The 19,060-nt window shown below is 36.5% G+C and overlaps 1 protein-coding gene across 2 annotated transcripts; it reads right to left on the bottom strand.

Annotated features, from left to right (window-relative positions):
- Positions 1 to 601: 601 nt before the first annotated feature.
- Positions 602 to 17,243, bottom strand: LOC107832705 (THO complex subunit 1). Of its 2 annotated transcripts, XM_075217783.1 has the most exons (22): positions 17,013 to 17,172; positions 16,753 to 16,836; positions 15,621 to 15,695; positions 14,953 to 15,046; positions 14,187 to 14,242; positions 13,942 to 14,087; positions 13,746 to 13,817; positions 12,022 to 12,094; positions 11,857 to 11,922; positions 11,673 to 11,719; positions 10,560 to 10,631; positions 10,332 to 10,457; positions 10,170 to 10,235; positions 8,182 to 8,223; positions 6,826 to 6,942; positions 6,646 to 6,728; positions 5,169 to 5,235; positions 3,914 to 3,985; positions 3,707 to 3,757; positions 2,084 to 2,143; positions 1,846 to 1,995; positions 602 to 1,041 (listed from the first exon to the last, which is right to left on the bottom strand). In XM_075217783.1, exons 5-22 carry the CDS (start codon positions 14,212 to 14,214, stop codon positions 778 to 780), a joined length of 1,602 nt encoding a protein of 533 aa, XP_075073884.1. In that variant the 5' UTR covers positions 14,215 to 14,242; positions 14,953 to 15,046; positions 15,621 to 15,695; positions 16,753 to 16,836; positions 17,013 to 17,172; the 3' UTR covers positions 602 to 777. The 2 variants fall into 2 exon arrangements, with proteins under 2 accessions (XP_075073884.1, XP_075073883.1); XM_075217782.1 differs by lacking the exon at positions 14,187 to 14,242 and having other exon boundaries at positions 17,013 to 17,243.
- Positions 17,244 to 19,060: the final 1,817 nt, after the last annotated feature.

The raw sequence follows: 19,060 nt of genomic DNA, 5'->3' as shown, positions 1-19,060 counted from the left end.
TCCAGCAACCTCAACCTTTAGTTTTAAAATAGTTATATATAGCATGGGGGAAAAGGAAAGAGATATATAATGGGGTGTTATGAATAGCTTATAGCGGTGCTTGAGGATGTTAAGCGTTGTAACATTCAATAAGTGTTGGAACACCAAAGTTGAAAATTTCTTTTGAATTTTAAGGTATTCGGTGATTACATTACCTTCCTTATTTTACTTGCTCTACCATTGCCCCCGCCTGCATTTTTGTTTCTTTATCAAAATCTAAAATTTGCATTACCCAATACTCACTAGAAATTATTCAATTAGAGAGAGCAATGGGTGCAAATCAGAAACAGGGTAAGGCATGAGAATAGTCATGCGGAATTGGGCAGGTTGAAACAATTGTTTTGAAAATCCAAAACAAGAATGGAGCAGAGGCAGGTTAAATAACATTGGAAAAGCTTAAACGAAGTAGGGTGAATCTATCCGAGACTGGTAAAAACTAAAAATAGAGAATATCGCAAGGAGGGTCGGCCACAAATTTAACGGTAACACCCTCTCCTTGCCTTCTAGACCCTTATGATTTGTGAAAATATCGTTATGTTATTTTCACTTGACATCGCTAAAATACTTGAAAATGATCTATTAATGCTAAAAGATTGAAAAGAAAAAAAAAACTCACAGCACAGTTAGCGTTAAGTCTAAATAGCATGGTTTTTGCGTTGTTCATGAACCGTTCAGTATCAGTTCTTCTTTTCATTTCTAACTGATAAAAAAAGGTGCACGCAGAGATACAAAGTTGGATTAGCCTACAGCATCTAGATCAACATCCGCATCTGTTTCTCCATCAATCATCCCCGTCTCTGCTTCTGTGTCTGCTTCCATCTGCCCTGCTTCTTGAGCAACATCTGTATCAGAGCTTTGCTTCTGGTTATCTTCTGGAGTTGGAGTTTCTTCCTGAGATATGGTAACAGTAGCAATTCTCGTGTCTGTGTCAATTGGAGCAACTGATGCTTCAGGATCAGCTCGCCCCCCTTCATTGTCCATCTCACTTGCTGCTGTCGCGATCTAGCCATAACATTACAGGATAAGACCAAAAGAATTGTTAAGGGCAGAAATGGGAGGACTAATGAACTAGGGAAAAAAAAGAATTGTTAAGGACAGAAAATGGGAGGACTAATGATCTAGATATATATATTTACTCAAAAAACATGAACTAGAAAATACTCCAAAGTATGAATAATTAAAGCATCAGACAGAAAGAAAATCAGATTTTTTGCAAATGAAGGATAATAACCATTAGTACAGTACATCAAAGAGCAAAACAAATATATTTTAGCATCTATACCTCCAATAATGATATGATAAAACCTATTTGGTTCACCATTCTCCAAGCAGAATCAATATTTTAATTATACGGCAATTGTTGAGATGATCATTTCCAGATGTGAATATATGTTGCTTGGTATTTCCATGGACGTCTTCACAAGTAGGAAGGTTTGAACAGAACATGATGATGTGATAGTTCACGAAAGATATAAGCTGTCGTGACAAAGACAGGCCATAATGAACTATAAAAGGTGATTAAAAAATTTTGTTTTATAATTGAAGTTATATTTTCGGGAATGGTCAGCATTTTACAAATGTAAGTGTCCAATGTTATGGGAAAGGTTTTCTCCTTCAGACTATGTAAAAAGCATGTGGTACAGAGGACGTGAAAACTGTGGTAATTTCAAAACGCAAAAGAATACTTGATTCTTATGGTAAAGCCAATTGCTATCTTCAAATCAGCAGAGAACTGCAACAAGGATTAACTTACAGGGAAGAAAAAAACGAAACGGGGAACATAAGGTTAAGTTCACTTTCAGGTACCTGATTTTCTTCTGCTTGCTGCGCTGAGGTTTTTGTTTCCTCCTTCTTAGCTCGCTTAGTCCTTTCACTTGGCTTAGCTTGATATCTGGCCCGCACTTCAGCAGGCAAAAGTTCCAGAGGCACAACCCCCTCAATACCGTGCTCTGTAAACTGAAAAAGAAGCATGTAACAAATTTCATTGAGAAGTTTAAAATTTAATTATAAAGACTGGAAATCACACCCATAAGTTAGCTCATACTCTGGAAAATCCCTCCAAGTCTTGGCGGGCTGAAAACCGCAAACCTTTCCAACAATAGACCTGGATAGATCCCAGGATACATCGTTACAATCATGCATCCAAGAAAGAGAAGTTATAGAAATATGCATCGTGAGTAGAGCATAAAGATATATGATGATATCAACACATAACAATTTTCTCCGCGAGTTCTCATTTTTACTTTAGAGAGAATTATTGCGTACTGTTACATGTAACATCTTCCACATAGCATGAGAACAAAGAATCCTTAATACACCTGCTTTAGAAAGTGCATTGGACCACCACACTATCCCACAACAAATGAACAGAGAGTGAAATATTAGGCAGGGTCACAAATATGTCAGATAGAACATCTATTTAATCTTAGGCATTGGTTTTCATCCCCGAGGGGAGGACACTTATGATGAACACATAGCTCGTGTCGAACAGCTGAAGGAATCTTAGCATTCCAATTACTTTACTCACACAGGGATTATGACCCAAAATCATTCTATGCAATGGGTTTAGATACATGTGCCATTTAATTACTAATTAGAAACTACAGAAGAAAAAGAGTTGATCATGTGTTGGAATCAAGTGACAACTTGGAATCAAGTGTTATCAAAGGCGAAAACCGCAAAAAAACTCTAAGGTCCGTTGGGGCTTTAAGCGCAAAGCGCAAATAAAGCGTGGGCTTTAATGAAAAAAGGCTCAACCAGAGAAAAAGTAAAAATATGTATATGTAATCTAAGACTAATAATTATAAGCATGAATAACAAATATATGGACAAAAAAATTGGAAAAAAATTACGATAAAATGAAATATCAATTGTTTAATGTCGCATTTTCATGATTACACTCATTAGCAAGGAATAGTATGCCTTAGAGCTTTGATGCGATACTAAAGTGCCCACAAAGCGAGGCGAAGTGCTCAACATGTTTTGAGCCTCGCTTCGGGGCTTAAGCTCGTTTTAAGCGCGCTTTTGACAACACTGCTTCGAATAATGCAAGGGTGTTATGCCAAAACATTTCAAGAAAATGTTTTGTTTAAAAATAGATGTACACAACTTGTGTTCTAATAGAAGATTCTGAACTATCAGCTATACACCGAGACAAACCTTTTCCTAATCTCTCTTTTAACAGCAAATATACCTTTTAATTTTTTTATCTGATACAAGATCTTTACTTAGTCCAGCTTTGAGGCTCACACAAGTCCTTTATATTTTTTTACTAGGTACAAGTTCTGTATATGTAGAGATAAATATGCAGTCATCTATGGCAACATGGTTCTATTATATTCTAACGTAAATGAGCTTTAGCTACTTATCGTGTGTTTATAACCTTATGAGTTGATCAGTTCTGCATTAGAATATATTATGATACAAAAATGAATCCTAATATCACTGTTTTTGGTGTAAAACAAACTGTTAGAAATGAATCCAAATATTTCAATGAAATAAACCAGAGTTAGCTAGCACTATGTTGCTATAGTGTCTTCTTAAACATGCCATTGTTCAAATAAGAAAAATAAAAGGTCACTTAAGCTGTAACCAAGAACATAATGAATGTCATGGTGGTAATAAGAGGTGTAGGGGAAAATCAAGCAGAAAAGATGAAGACACTAACCCGGTTATTTTTGTGATGGTATTCCGCTTCTATTCCAGCAGATTCATCCATCTAGAAGAGAGAAAAATCAAACTGAGAAACTCAGAAATCAAGGAATTACTACGAAGATACCTGTTCCTATCGAATGAAAGGAATTACACAAAGTAAAGATTAGAAGAACATCTCCTACAAAAGTTGTTTTTCTTAAGAGATTTAATGGATACTTACATCTTCTGCCAGAGGTTTCCAGTAATCTGTGATAGAGGGAGTGCGCACACGTTGAGTATCAGTTAAAGCATTCTGGAGAAAGAAGAGCACGAGAAGATAATTACATTTAGCCATTCAACATCAAAATATAAGCTCCGTCTTCTTCAGAGTCAGATACCTTGAATAAGACATGTTAGAAACTACATATTCATGGTTTTAGTCTTTTGGATGATACAATTTCAAAGTCAAGATTGAGAATCAGATGAAACTAGATTTCTTTCAGAAAGAAATTAGTCATACACAGTTCGGGAGCTAGGATAAATAATTTAAAATAGGAGCACGCGACAAATATTTCTTGGTGAAATCATATTATAGATGATCGCTCAGTGGTGGGGATGCAAGGTCCATATGGAACTATGGAAGACCAAAGCACCTAGGAAAGAGGGGTCCTTATTTGGATGCCATCTTAAAAGTTAACATATTATGAAATGGAGAAGTATGTTACGAATCAGTGCTGTTTGTACAAAGTGCATGGGAATGATACGGATCATTTACTAATAGTGCAGCTTGCAACATAGCAAACTGATCTTAGTATATTCTATTTAGCATAAAGGCTATGGAAGGCAACACCTCTTTATATATTCCAAACAATCTGAAGAGGAAACAAATAGAACTACAAAAAGCGAGACCTGCATAGAAAGTCGAAGGAGATCTTGTTCATTTGTAATTTTGGGGTAAACAGAACATTCTTTCTTGTATAGATAGTTGGAATAATATTTTGTATACTTGATATCACACCTTTTGTACAGCTGACATTGTCCCAATGTGATGAAAAATGAAATGATTTTCAATTATCAAAAAAAAAAGAAAAAAGATGAAGGGATTATTTTCATTTTATTTAGTTGTTTTACATTTAAAAAGCCAGAAATAAATATTCATATCTGGAAACACACAACATCTCTAACAAGTATCTTAAAATGTGTTCAATGTGTATATGATTCATACGGTCCATGATGATTGAGAAGATAATTGGTTTTCACAAGTGCATAGTCCATAGAAGACCATCCATTACAAACAAGCTCATTACACATTATTACTCACTGCAACTATTGTCAGAGGTTTAAAATGAATCATCTATGATGAGAATTCATTAAGAAAAGAGTTGTAATGATTTTGTTGTGTAATTGTGACAATATCAGCAAGTTCCTCATACACAGCAACTATATATATCTTGCTACATGGGACTCATGCAAGTAATAAGTTGATAAAAACAAACCGGATACTGATCTGCCCATTTCCACAATTGAGAGAGTTCTTTGTTTCCGAGCCTCCATCGTGGCCGACTGCGAGTAAAGGAAAAAGAAGATGGTTAAAATCACCTAAGTTGTGGGTAAAGGGAGCCAAAAACAAAAGCAACAGTTTGAGTTCCTGAAAACAAGATAAGTAAAAAGGATTAGGAGGAACTAATGACTAAACATAACTATTTATGCTCCTTGGCTTCTCAAGGCTAGAATACAAAACTTTTTGCGGTCAATTGGTTACATAGGCTGCTGAGGATGGGATAAGCAACTATCCAGCGCAGATGGGTCCACAATGGATTAAGATGAAATAGGTCATAAGGGCACCATTTAGCAGAACATGAGTTTTGTTTCAAAAGGATTTGAGAAAACACAATTCAAATTGCTGAATGACTTCATCTCCTACAGATATGTGATGTACATAGATAGAAATTTTCAGACAAATTCTTCTGTTACCCAATGCAGTAAGTACCAAATATCACAAACAAACTAATTTCACAAGATTGAAACATCTGCCAACTGTTCTGTAAATAGTTTAACCTTAAGCAGTGGATTTAAGAACTGACGATTATACCAATCACACAAGGAAATCTGGGAAGACTTTAGAAGCACAAAACTACGTTGGCAGGCTTTCATTACGGAAAGCTGTGATATGGTTTGCACGTGATCTTTAGTTCACAAAAGTTTACTACAAAATCTACAGGCCACGTAAGGATATTCATCCATGTTATATGTCCAGAATAACAATGGGCCTCATCCACTTTTAAGTCATTGCCCGTAAGGAAGAGAACCATGAAGCATGTGTTCGTTGGTTGAATCCTTTCCAATTAAATTCACAACTTTGGCTGTACTAAATGCTATGTTACATGGATTCCTTTATGTTACATACTAAGCATGGTGTGTGGAAGTATTTGGTACAGGTATATCAAGTTTTTTGCTTAACTTTTAGGATATTTTAAAGAATCCGCACGGAATATACACTCTTATCACACCCCTCCCGAGACAGATATATCAAGGCAAATGAAGGATTCATGTAACCTAGACTAAACGTGAAAAGCTTTGAAGAATCTTGCATGCTCTCTGTTGAGTGGTGTATTAGACTTCAGCATAATGCAAAATATTCCAGGACAAAAGTATTCATCCAGCCTTAGTTTGGAAGGGAATAGTTCTCTTAGCATTGCTATGGTGATTGCAGAAGGATTGTATTCTGGAGTGGAGTTGTTGGATCTTCAAAGGGATTGGCATACTCCTTGTTTAAACTTTTCATTACGCGTCATTTTCTGATATGTCACTAGAGGGCACTTAGTCCTCCTATGCATTTTCATTCTTTTTAACAAAACTTTTTCAATGCGAGGGAAATGCAAAACTAAAAAAAATATATGATCTGGATATGTTAACCAATATATTATGCATTGTAAGGATTAAACGCAACAGCGCATGCCAATTTGTAGTTACCGTTTTTTTGTTCCACCTTGAACCGGCTTTTTCTCTACCGGTTGCTTCTCAAATGGAGCGCAGCCATCACGTTTCCACCAAACCTATGGAAAGAGCAATCATTCGTACAGCATAAAAAGTCGACCAATAAAAAGATCTCCTGCATGAAAAAGCGAATAGAGAGAGAAAACTGATGCTCACCCAATTCCTTTCACGCTCCAATATGTGCTCAATGCTACAAAGGAAATCTTTTCCTTTGGGTGGAGTCATTTCAAGAAGCTTCTTTACCCGCTCTTCACTAGTCTTTATTTCCTCCTTCTATAATTTTGAGGAAACAAATTAGCTTGTTGCTCAGGTAAAGCACAAAATCTCTGAGTGCCACATAAATGATCAAAATATTTCTGTCTAAGGAACAAATTTAAACACAGAGCATCTTGACTTGCAAACTAGCAACACCAACAAAATATCAAACCCTACAGAGGAAACACCATAATCTGCAAGAACTTCATAATGGTAGAAAGAAACAAATGAGAAATATGTGATATATCCCGTTAACCAATTTATTTATATATTTCATGTCCTCAAATTATTTTAAAAATTGGCATTTTCTCCTGACCATAAAATCTATTAATGATGAAAGATGATTATAAGTTCCCAAGAAGAATATGCCATGACCACATTTTCATTCTAGAACATGCATCAAAATAAGGTGCATGCTACCAATTTTTTGTTGGTTCCGAGGCAGTGAGACATGTAATTGATAGAGGTCTTGCAAAAGCGGACAAGTCAAATCATTGAGGTCATGGACTCATAGGTCTTCTCCTCTTGATCGCAGGTAAAATTTACTCGTATTTTAGTTAAATTAGATTCTTCATTTATTTCTTTTCCTTTTGATAGCTGCTGTTCCTGGGTCAGCTCTTCACGGGGGACGTATTTGATTCCTCTTTTATGAGAGTAGTTCCACAAATAGTAATCCACCTAATGGTGGGTTTACTTTTGCTCATTGTTCCCTTAAAAGTAATTAGAGAAAAGGTAGAAACAAAAGAAAAGAAATTGAAGCATGTTTTCCTCCAGGCAAAAGGTAACACCTGCTAATGAGAATGAAGTAATTCATCAAAGGAAATATAGTCCAGATCAGCAACATCAGAAAGTACCAATAAAAATACTCTTTGTTATCCACTGCATTATATCTTAAGAGCATGGGTTAAAACATCTAAAATTACGTTGCAACATTCTAGAAAAGAGCAGTCTAAAGATTGTAAAAGAAAATCACTTCTGTTAACAGTATGTTTCCTTCAGAGAACTTCTATTCAGAACATAAATTATAAGCTGAGGCCTCACTTGTTCCCTGGTTTTCTTCTGGAAGGAACATATAAATAGTATTCCTCCCGAACTATTAATTTCCACAGTTTTACTTTCACATCTAAGGATTGATCACCCTCCCAGAAGAATTTTATATGCATGAGGATGTGTGTGCCACACACACACACACACACACATATGCAAGCATGCATGCATTGATACAGCATGAATGAAATAAACAAAGGCAAGACCAACCATTGCTTCAGAGGGCAATTCCTTCTCACTTTTTCCCGGAGCCTGCATGATTACGAACAAGTAGGAGTTTAGACACTATCTGGTTGAAACTGAAAAGGAGAGCATTTGAAATTATCCATCCCCATTACACCTAAATTTCTGTTACACATCTGTTGACCACGGGTTTAACGTTACACACCAAACCTTTCAAAAGTGTGTCAATGACACACCACTTTTGACCCATGACAGGCGCGTGTTCTACACCAAAAGTAGGCGAGTGAATAACAAAAAAATGTATCTGAAGCCTCATTTTATCGCCTTATATGTAGTTTTTTTTCCTTTCATTTTTTTCTATCATCATCTTCATTATCAGGAACATAAAGAAACAAGCAACAACAATGGTTAAGAAATTACTCGAAAAGAAACAAAAAAAAAAGGCAGAGAAGAAATTGAAGAAAACCCAGCAATGGTTAAGAAACCCATTATCTCGATTTCTTGACTCGCAAATTCAAATCATCCTGAATCGGGTTGGTGAAAATTGATTCAAAATCTACCTAACAAAATCACCGATTCTAGGTGAAACAGTAGTTTTTTAGTAATCGTCGGCTTGGTTTTCTTGACCATCGGAGGAGTTCTCATCTCTGGGATTAAAAAAAGTTAGAGTCGAAATCCATCATCAAAGCTTGTTTGAATGGTTGTTTTTGTTTTTTTTCCAGTGCAATTTTGGGTCTAATTGTATCTTTTGCAGTCTTTTTCTGGTCAATATCTGGTCAAGCTTTCACTGTTCTCGTCCCTGCTCCAGCGATGGAAATAAGTTTTATGGCCACCGGTGGATCTGAAAATTATTGGGAAGATTACAGGGGTGGAGGGTGGGTTAGAAGAAGCCGGTGTGCAATTGATAGTGGAGGAGGAGCCAGTGTGAAGGTAGGATAGGGGGGAAGAGGATAAACCCAGGGGGTGGGGGGTGTTGAGGAAGACACATAGCTACTTTTTCTTTTAAAGCTTGTAAATTGAGGTTTATTTTAAGCTTGGGTCGGGTTGCCCATTTTTTATTAAAAAGACATTTGTTTTTAATTCAAATAAGCGCGTGTATACACAACATTGAGTATTAACTAGGCTGGTCAAAAGTGGTGTGTCATTGACACACTTTTGAAAGGTTTGGTGTGTAACGTTAAATCTATGGTCAAGAGGTGTGTAACAGGGATTTGGGTGCAAGGTGGATGGGTAAACTATGTATTTTGCCAAAAAAATAGTATTTGCAAGTTGAAGTGGTGGTTGGATATATTTCAATGGAAAAAAAGTTGGAAGTTTTGTGAGTGAAACCATCATTTCACTTGACATTCCTCAAGAAGCTTTTCACTTCAAGTTCCCTATTTCAAGTTGAAGTTGAATTAATGCACAAATACTGATGGCCAAACTTCAACGTGCAAATAATGACTTCATTATTTGCAAGTGAGTCATGGCCAAATGGGTCCTAAATCATCATGATAAGAGAAGAGATCAACAGAAAATAAAAAACAGGGACAAACTCATTCTAGTTTAGTTACAGAGCACCTAACCCACTGCTATCTCTCTTTCTCTCAGTTTTCTACCATGTTTTTCTTTCTCCTTCCTCGCCCTCAACTAACTTTACTCTCACATCTTCCCTCGGCAAAGCTCCAGTGCTGACCACATTTGGCATGTTTTCATTTGCTCTCCTCACTGATGGAAACCACACCTAAGACATTTAAGTATCATACTGACATTTTATACTAGAGAATCTTCAACTTACTGATTAACAAACAATCATGCGGATTATCATCATCATGATTGAAATCAAAGATAATCCTGAATTTTGATGCTTTGAATATGTGAATTCAACTAGAAAAGCTTATCCCACATGCATATAGGAGAGACAAAATAACCTTCCAACTTTAGTTGTAGTTCAGTCATTAGTATTTAAGGTCATATTACTACTAAAAGATCAACTCGCACATCGAGCTCAGAGCTAACAAAATGCATATCATTACCTTCAAATAGTCAAACAGAATGAGACTTTGAACCAGAACGTGGCGCCTGAAACTAGGATCTTTCAGCTGAGACAAAAAGAACGATCAGAAATAATATGCCATTGAATTTGCTGCTCCATTTTGCTTTAAAAGAGCTTTCTAAATTGAGAAATGCTCCCATACCTCGAGACCCATAAGTTTACTGCTGGTAAGATATTTTATGTTAAAGGTTGCAGCATCATCCTCAAGGTTATGAGCATTGCCCTCTTCATCGCTTAAAGGCTGAGCCTCAAAAGTGTTTAGCACGATCTTCAAGCCCATAAAATCGTATAATCACACATTAGATATGGTTAATGAAAAAGAAAAGCCACAGAAACATCTCAAATAATTAAAACAGAGAAAGAGGTGTACCATCAAACCGGATGTAAATTTATGCCACTTGACAGGAGCATTAATCAGGGATGGCGGATTGCAGAAGTATTCCTGAGTTAGCAAAGCTAAAAATTATAAAACAAGATAGGAAGGTGGGGGAAGCACATGCAAAGAGCCTGTCAGAGATACTTCAAAGACAGTGATTCATACAGAAATAAAGGTTGCTGAATTCATCAAGAGATAACACCTTATAAGATCACAAGGAAATAACTTCAAAATTAAGTTCGGAAGTAGCTCTTTTTTCCTACCCCCACCCCTACCTTTCTTTTGTGGTTTTTTTTGGGGGGGGGTGGGGGGGTGGTTGTAATCAGGTTTGACAGAATCAAAGAGCTAGAACATGATCCTATCAAATCAGCATCCTTTATATCTCCCATGTGAGCAGACTGTATAAGCAAATACTACATAAGGAAGGCTTTTGTAGCTATATGCTTTGCCAACACAAGCTAACTCCTTACTAAATCAAACTCATGGACACTGATACTTACTGTGTTTTATTGGGTTTCTCTTTGACTTCCCCCCCCCTCTCTCCTCAAATATATATAATATCTCCTCATGTTTTCTCTTCAACCTCTCATCCTCGTCATCACTAATCTTTTCACTTAATATTTCCTTGGGTTCTATGTTTGCCTACAATTCTGTCCCAACAGCTCACCAATGGTCTCATGTGACCTTCATCTATCAACATCAACTAGGATTTCAATGTCACAAAGACAACTGATGACTTCACTAATAACGAAGTTGCTGTATTGATGATAGAAGTTAAAACTCATGATTCAGTAGTATAATCAATGGCAAGATGGGAAGGGCTTCACAGAAATGCTTCATATTTAGAGTTTTTAGTGGTAAATTCTTTAGAAGTTGCATCAGGATCTCCAGCTCCCACTTAGATTGTAAAAGAAGAAATAGTAGGATTTCACCCCCAGTAAAAGAACACTAATGACACTTCTTCAGGAATAACAAGTACGAAAGCAGCTGACCATGTTAACAGGAAATGCAGAAATAATACCATAATACCAGGTTTTCAGAATGCTTATCAAACAGACTGGTTTAATCACAAGCATTCCCTTAAAAGTACAAATGCCTGATACCGACCTGTAAACTCCAAAGTGTCTTATAGAAGTTGAAATCTATAGAAATACCTGAAACCAAACAAATTGATGCACTGTTAAGCACTAAATAAAATACAAACACAAATCACCAATTGATGCCTTGTTAAGCACACTAAATAAAATGCAAACACAAATCAGCAAGAAAGTGATGGGGAAAATATATCTACCCTCAGGAGCTTGTGTCTCATATTTTGTCTCATTCGATGTATTGAAAACTCCCTTTATATTTACAGCTGTGGGAATTCAAGCAAACAAATTAGCACCAATATACGGGCGGGGGAGGGGGGGGGGTGTGGACTTCTAAGTATATACAGAAAAAGAAAATTAAGTACCTGAACGCTCGGATAAGGGGAAGAAGTGAGCAAGAAACATGATAATGCGCCCACAGAAAACAACATCATTAGCCTGCATTACAAGATGTTTACACAGGACACAATTAGAACATTTTGTTTACTTAGTGAAGAGAGAAGGTAAAAATGCCCACAAGCATTAATCAGGTTTTACCAGTCATACAAAAATGGAATGAAATACAACGAAATTTAGATTTAAGTACTGACTCGTGATAGGTAAATTGGCTTAAAGAAAATATTTTAAAGCATCAAGGAGAGAAAAGACGATGGAAGCAATGACTTCCACGACCTTGTGCATTGCTTTTTCTTTATTGGCAATCTAATGATTAATCAAATGGAGAGAAACTTCCACGCTAAGTTGCTCTGTCCCAATTCTAAAACCTTAATCCCGCCTAAAGTCATAGCATTTTACTTAGCAACCCCCCCCCCCACCCACACACACACACACCCAAAATTGCCAGAATGAATAAAAATGGAGATAATGGAGCCACCTTCTCAAACCTCTGCATGTAGGAAAAAATCTTTAGATGTCCTGTTTATAATAACTGAAAACGTTACTGTAGATATGCAACATTTCATACACCCAATCCACTTTTTCCCAGACCCGATTTCTTTACAAATTTAGCCAAGTATGATCAATTAACATAATCATACACTTTCTGTATGTTCAGCAGCTTCCCCGTGTCTCCTACTATCCAAGCATTCATTTGCAATAAGCACAGTATCAGTAATCTGCCTTCATTTAATAAAACCCATTTCTGTTTCAGCAACCAAATATTTCATCACCTTTTTTTCTCTCTGCCAGCAATTTGTGTTAAGACATAATATTATTAACAAAAAATATGCTCTCCCTAACAGCTTAAGCTTTTCAATGAGATGGCCACAGAGTTGTACTCCAAGTTGCCGGTACTCGAGGGGTTTGGGTGATTGGGTTCAATTCATCCTCATGACTTGGATCAAAACCACTTGGATTCATATTAATAGCACTGGTACAATACGAAGATCCTATTTTAATTCTATATGATACATCTTCATCTATCATGTTATCACCCTGAAAGACAGGGCAAAATAAATAAACATTACAAAACAAACATAAGTTTTCATCCCAAAAAGCTTCAGTACATCTCTTCTTCTATAGCTCCATAACAAACAAAGAAGGAGGTCCCCCCCCCCCAAATTTATTTAATATGCGTCACCCAAATGTAAGCAAAACAAACCAAGAAACTACAAGTTAGAGGACTTTCTTGGGGGGTGGGGGGATAAGCGAAGTATTCGAATTAAGAGATACTTTAATAATAGCAAATATTTCTTTCATTACTCCATATAATAACTTGAGCTAAACTTCTTGATCATTAAGAAATAGGAACAGATATTTGAAATTGGAGCTTGTACATGGAAAGAGAAGAGATATTTGAAATTGGAACTTGTACTTCCAAGATAGTGCCGTGATCTAATACAGAGGGAAAGATTTAGAAATATACAATAAATGGAACTTTTTACCATGATAAAATGAAAACAATGGACAATGCCATTATTGGATACCGAGGCCCTTTCGGTTTCATTGCATTGACAATAAAGTAATGACTTATATTTGCTGCAAACTTATTCATTTTCACGATGTGCACCAGATGAATTAATGCGCAAACAGAGACAGATATTTCTGATATCTATTACAAGATGAAGCTGAAGGGAAAAGCACTGTGTACCTTTGATAGACGACGAAGCAACTGATTACACGTCCTTAACATAACAAGCTTCCCTCGTGCAAAGAGTTCTGGCTATATGTCACAAAAATGAACATAAACATTGTAAATGTTAAGAATTTGCCTCACCAAATAAACACAAACCATCAACAAAGTCAGAAATGTTCATAGAACTGAAACCAGCAACAATTATGCATACCTTCCCCAATATGTCTTGTTTGCTCTCTATGTACCCAAAGATATCCTCACAGTTTCTCATTGTTGACATTTCTGTCAAATCTTCTAAAAGTTGAAATATCATGCCACCCTCCACATGCTCTTTCTCACAAAGATATAGAACAATATCTATCAACAAATCAAACAAGGAGAGGTTACTAGGAAAGAACAAGTGACCTTCCATGATAGCTTCATATAGAAGATTAAGATAACATAAATGCATCTCACCAACTCCTATGTGAATCATCCAGAGCATTCATAGGCTTCCTAGAATCCAATTACACCTACCATTATGTACCCACTCATTAGCAATTAAGGCATATCTCAAGGATCTCTCTACCTCTACTGCTACACCAGTTGTGATCTAAGCTGAATTTTTCTATGGGGTTAAACAATAAATGTACATCAATAAGATGAATTATTTTTTTCTACTACTAGTAGTACTATTTACAACCACAGAATCTCAAAGGATCACAATTTCCTGATAATAACCCAAAGGAAAAAACATAGACAACCTTAAGAATTGAAAAACAAATGTATCTCAAGTTTATAAGCTCAAGAAAATGAGTCTTCCACAAGGAACTAACAAGATTGGAGGCAGATGAATTTCAACGAGTCAAAGACGCGAGGGGCAAGTGATGGCTATATTTCTAGGAGCGAACTCCGGGAAACTATGAAGCGTTGATGTTCCAAAAACAGAATACCACACTCACTGGTCATTGGTCAAGACTTGTGGAGATGGAGGGCAAGAAGTGATGATGCTTTTCAGCACAATCATACGACCATAAGCATAATGATGTCATATGTTTCTACATTTTTCTAGCACTCGAAAAGCAAGAGTTTCCACGTCTCTCCAACCACCGGGAACTTTAAACAACTGCATAACTTATGATTCCCTAAAATGAAATACTTCAAACATAGCGAGACCAAGAAACAAGCTAATAGGACATATGTCTTCTTGGCAGTATAATCGCCAATGCTACCAGACACTCACCAAGAAGGCGGGGAATCTGACCCTGACTTGATTCACCATCAACAATCGACATTCCATACTCCATGATCTTCTGCCCCGACTGAACTGCAGCAGCCTGTGACAGGATACAATTGTTCGCTAATCATAAGACAGACATGTTACCCACAAAACTACTCAATAGCATGACCAAAGGTGAAGCTCAAACAAAAACAAGAAAAAAACTATTGTTTTAATGAAAAGGTAGAGCAAAATATTCCCCCATGATACACAGCTCAGGAACAAGAAAGAACCAGCTTCACCCTTTAATGTAATGCAAGGTGGTACAGTTATAGAATGTCAGCTACTGCTAAGAAGTACTCTGGTAAAATCATGTTGTACTCTCTGCATTTCAAGTTGGAACTCGAATCAGTCACAACTGGTCCTAGAGGTGAAGTCAGTGAACTTGATCTAGCCCAGATAACAAATTCTTGCAAGGACATGAGCGAAAACGATAAGGGGGAAGAGGGGGGGGGGGGCTTAATCTCTTCATGCTTATCCCCCAAAAAAGGGATGTAGTTCCTACTAGATTTACTAAGTCCAATTCTCATCAGTCAGCCTTTTCTACCACAAATTGTACCATTGTTATAGCACACGCAAAAAATCCAGGTATTAACGATGATGCAATTCCTACTAAGAAAAAAAACACATACCACCAGTTCTTGAAGTAGCGACCTGAGAATATTCTCCAGCAGCTGATTCTCGTCTTGGACTAGCTTTATTTGCTTCTGCAGATGACCAGAAAAAAGTCAAGAAGATGAAGGATAAGAACTCCATGGCAGTAAGCTCACATCGGTAAGCATATCTCATTCATCATTATTTAACAAGACCTGGATGTATAATTTATCAAATAAGCTACAATTATGTTATGCAAAAATGGACTTCTTTATAAAAAATGTTACCCCTCAAACCAAGAAGAGAGCAAAATCTACAGACATGTCACCAACACAATCAAATCGCACAGTCAAACCATGTTTGGGAAACACTATCAAGTCTTAACTACTTGTAACATGGGAAAAGGTCCATTTTAAAGCAGGGAGCGAGTCCTTATGTTGAAACTTGAATATTCCGTCAACGCACCCCCAATGCACAGGAAAAAAGCAGATTATGGCCAGGTAAAGTGAATGGGTTAGATGAATTTTAACCAATAGCAACATCTGGTTGACATTCGAGTTTTAGGTCTACAGAAACGTAAACAATGTAAAGGACATGCATACACTTACTATATGGGATCCAATAGATGAATCTTCCTTGATGTGCACGTTGCCATGTATATTTGTTTAATCTGTCTTTTTTTTGTTTTACTTTCCTAGAGTAAACGCTAAATTGTCTCTGTTTCGGTTTCTCATCTGATCTACCCCAGCAGTCTGAATATAGAACACACATAGATACACCTCCATAACACGCTACAAGATGCATATACACCTTTTTGCATCTACCCACACCTGCGAACAAACACGCAGATCTATGGACATTTATATGTTCCCTCCATCCCAATCCGAGCGTCCTATTTAGCTTAGGGAATTAACTAAGCGTTGAAACTGTAATCTTTAAATGAATGAGGGTAAAAGATGGAGATAAAGCTACTAACATTCACCACATTTGAACAATTTTCTATAGTATTAGTGGGACCAAAGTACCTTTTACACAACTCAATAGTGAAAAGAAGTGAGTAGCATAGAGAGCACTTTCTCTTCAAAAAAAAATGTACACAATTTGGGAACAATTACTATGCATAACAGAAAGTAGGACAACTAATTTAGGGTATACACGTACTAAACAGACCTGAGGTTTTATTGCTTCTTGAACAGTTCGAAGTGCGAACTCTTCAGGAGTCCCTGGGCGCAGAATAGCCTGCCTAAACAAATCCTGTAAAATAGCAAACCAAAACTTTAAGATGTTAATAGATTTTCAATACATAAACTAACTGTTTTTGTGTGTTTGTGCGGAAAGTTCCAATGTCTTATCCCCATTTTAAAGACTGCAAAAATGGTGACGAATATCAATGGAAAACTACCACAAGAAAGAGAAACCACATAGCTTACCATATTGAGGATTGAATGGCTCTTTTTTCAAATTTTCTTTGGCGAGAGACGCTATAAAATCGTGCGAAAGCGATACATCTGTTTGTGAGAGAAGGGAAGCAGAGACTGCTGGGGGTTTTGGGGGTTTTTCTTGAATTTACTTACCTCGCTTTCTTTTTCCGGCTTATGCAAAGGAAAGAGTAAGATAAATAGAAGTAGAGTTAATACCTCAAAACACCCCCCCCCCCCACACACACACACACACACCCCGAAACTATATGATTTTTGTAAGTTTCCTACCTAAATTATGAGTGTCCCCGAAAACCTGAACTATATCGCTTAAGAATAAAACCCCCGTCTCATTAGCCTAGTGCGTATGATACCCCCTCTAAATAAATTATAAAACTTGTCATATTGGTATGCCACGTGGATAATTAATCTAATTAATCTTAAAATGGACTTAATTAACCTACAATAATTTAATTATGTTGAGTGGGTTTTTCCTCTTTCTATTCAGTAAAGACGGTCATTTACTCTCAATCAAAAAAAAATGTCATTTTACCCTCATCGAAGAAGAACTCTCATCGGACCGATTATCTTCTCTGATTATCTTCCTCCGATTTCTCTTCAAAACTAGTCGTTGTTATTTCGAATTTGGAGTAAAGGTGAAGTTTTGATGGTGAATCATAACAAAATTAGGGCTTAGGGTTTTGCTGGTGAAATATCTTCCTCCGATTCTTTGAAGATTCTGAAGATTATTAAAGAAGATTGTTTCAATACATGTTTTATTCTTTATTTCCTATTAATTTGTTGTGAAATTATGATAGGTAGGTGTTGCGCTTTAGTTCGTAGTAGAAAATTTTGGGTATTTTTTAGGTGTTACATCGTTCTGCTTGTCGATGTTTGTTTGTCGAATATATAGTTGCATGCATGTTGTTTGTTGTTAGTTTTAGATTTCGGGTCTTTTTATGTTAGATTAATAAGGTGTTCTGTGTTTTTGGCCTTATTCTTTGTTGTTTTTTATTGTTATTTTAGGGTAATGACATACAAATATCTGAATTTGAGATTTCATATTGGTGGTATGCTTGTGAGTGAAATAGGGCCAGTTTATGTTGGGAGAAATATTGAATATGCCTTTAATGTGGATACGGACAAACTGTCTATTCCAGAAATTGTTGATTATGCCAAAGATTTTGTGTTTACCAATGTAGGAAAAATGTTTATTGTATCTTCTAAGGGTGGTAGTTAGGCAGAATTGAAAAATGATAGGGATTTGTTGGTACTTGCTGAGTTGTTAAGTAATAAGGATACAATAGACATTTATGTATGCCATAAGGGAGATAATGTGGTCCAAAATAGTCATGTGACTTGCGGGGTCGTTGAAGAATCTCCCAGTAGGGTTATTGAAGGTTTAAATGCATCTTTAGGTTCCCAAATTGAAAATATTAATTGTAGTGGTCAAATAGAACCTCATGAAGAGTCACATGTTGCATAAAAACTTCCTAGAAACTCCTTAGTAGATGAAAATGATTTTGACATAGAAGATGAAAACTTAGAGGAAGATGACATAGGTAATGCTGCAAATAGTGATAAATCTAGCAGTTCTGATGATGAAGAGCATGAGGTTGATTATGGTAGTGATGTGCATGAAGAGTTGAACATAGTTAAAACATATTTGAAGGCTTATAAGAAGAAGAAAAGAACACTAAGAAAGAAAGTTGTTGCTGAGTGTTTTCTTAGACCAGTTGGGATAGATCCAGGTTTTGAAGACACAGATAAAGGGAAGAAAAATATTTCTGGTAAGTTAGTTGGTGATTAGCCTTTTTATGACAGTTCAGATGCTGATAGTTTTTAGAGTGACACTGACAATAAGAGTGACAGTGAATCAGGAAACAGAAATGGTAACATGAAAGCAAGAAAGGAGAACAATAGGGTAATGTATGATCCAAAATGGGAAAAGGTGGTTTGGCAACTTAACATGGTCTTTGAAAATGTATATAAGTTTAGGTAAGTTATCACCAGGTATGCAATAGAAAGAGGTTGTGAGCTCGAGAAGATTACAAATGATA

This window comes from Nicotiana tabacum, chromosome 7 (assembly GCF_000715075.1).
Source record: "Nicotiana tabacum cultivar K326 chromosome 7, ASM71507v2, whole genome shotgun sequence".
NCBI lineage: Eukaryota > Viridiplantae > Streptophyta > Magnoliopsida > Solanales > Solanaceae > Nicotiana > Nicotiana tabacum.
This window is presented reverse-complemented; position numbering and strand designations above follow the sequence as displayed.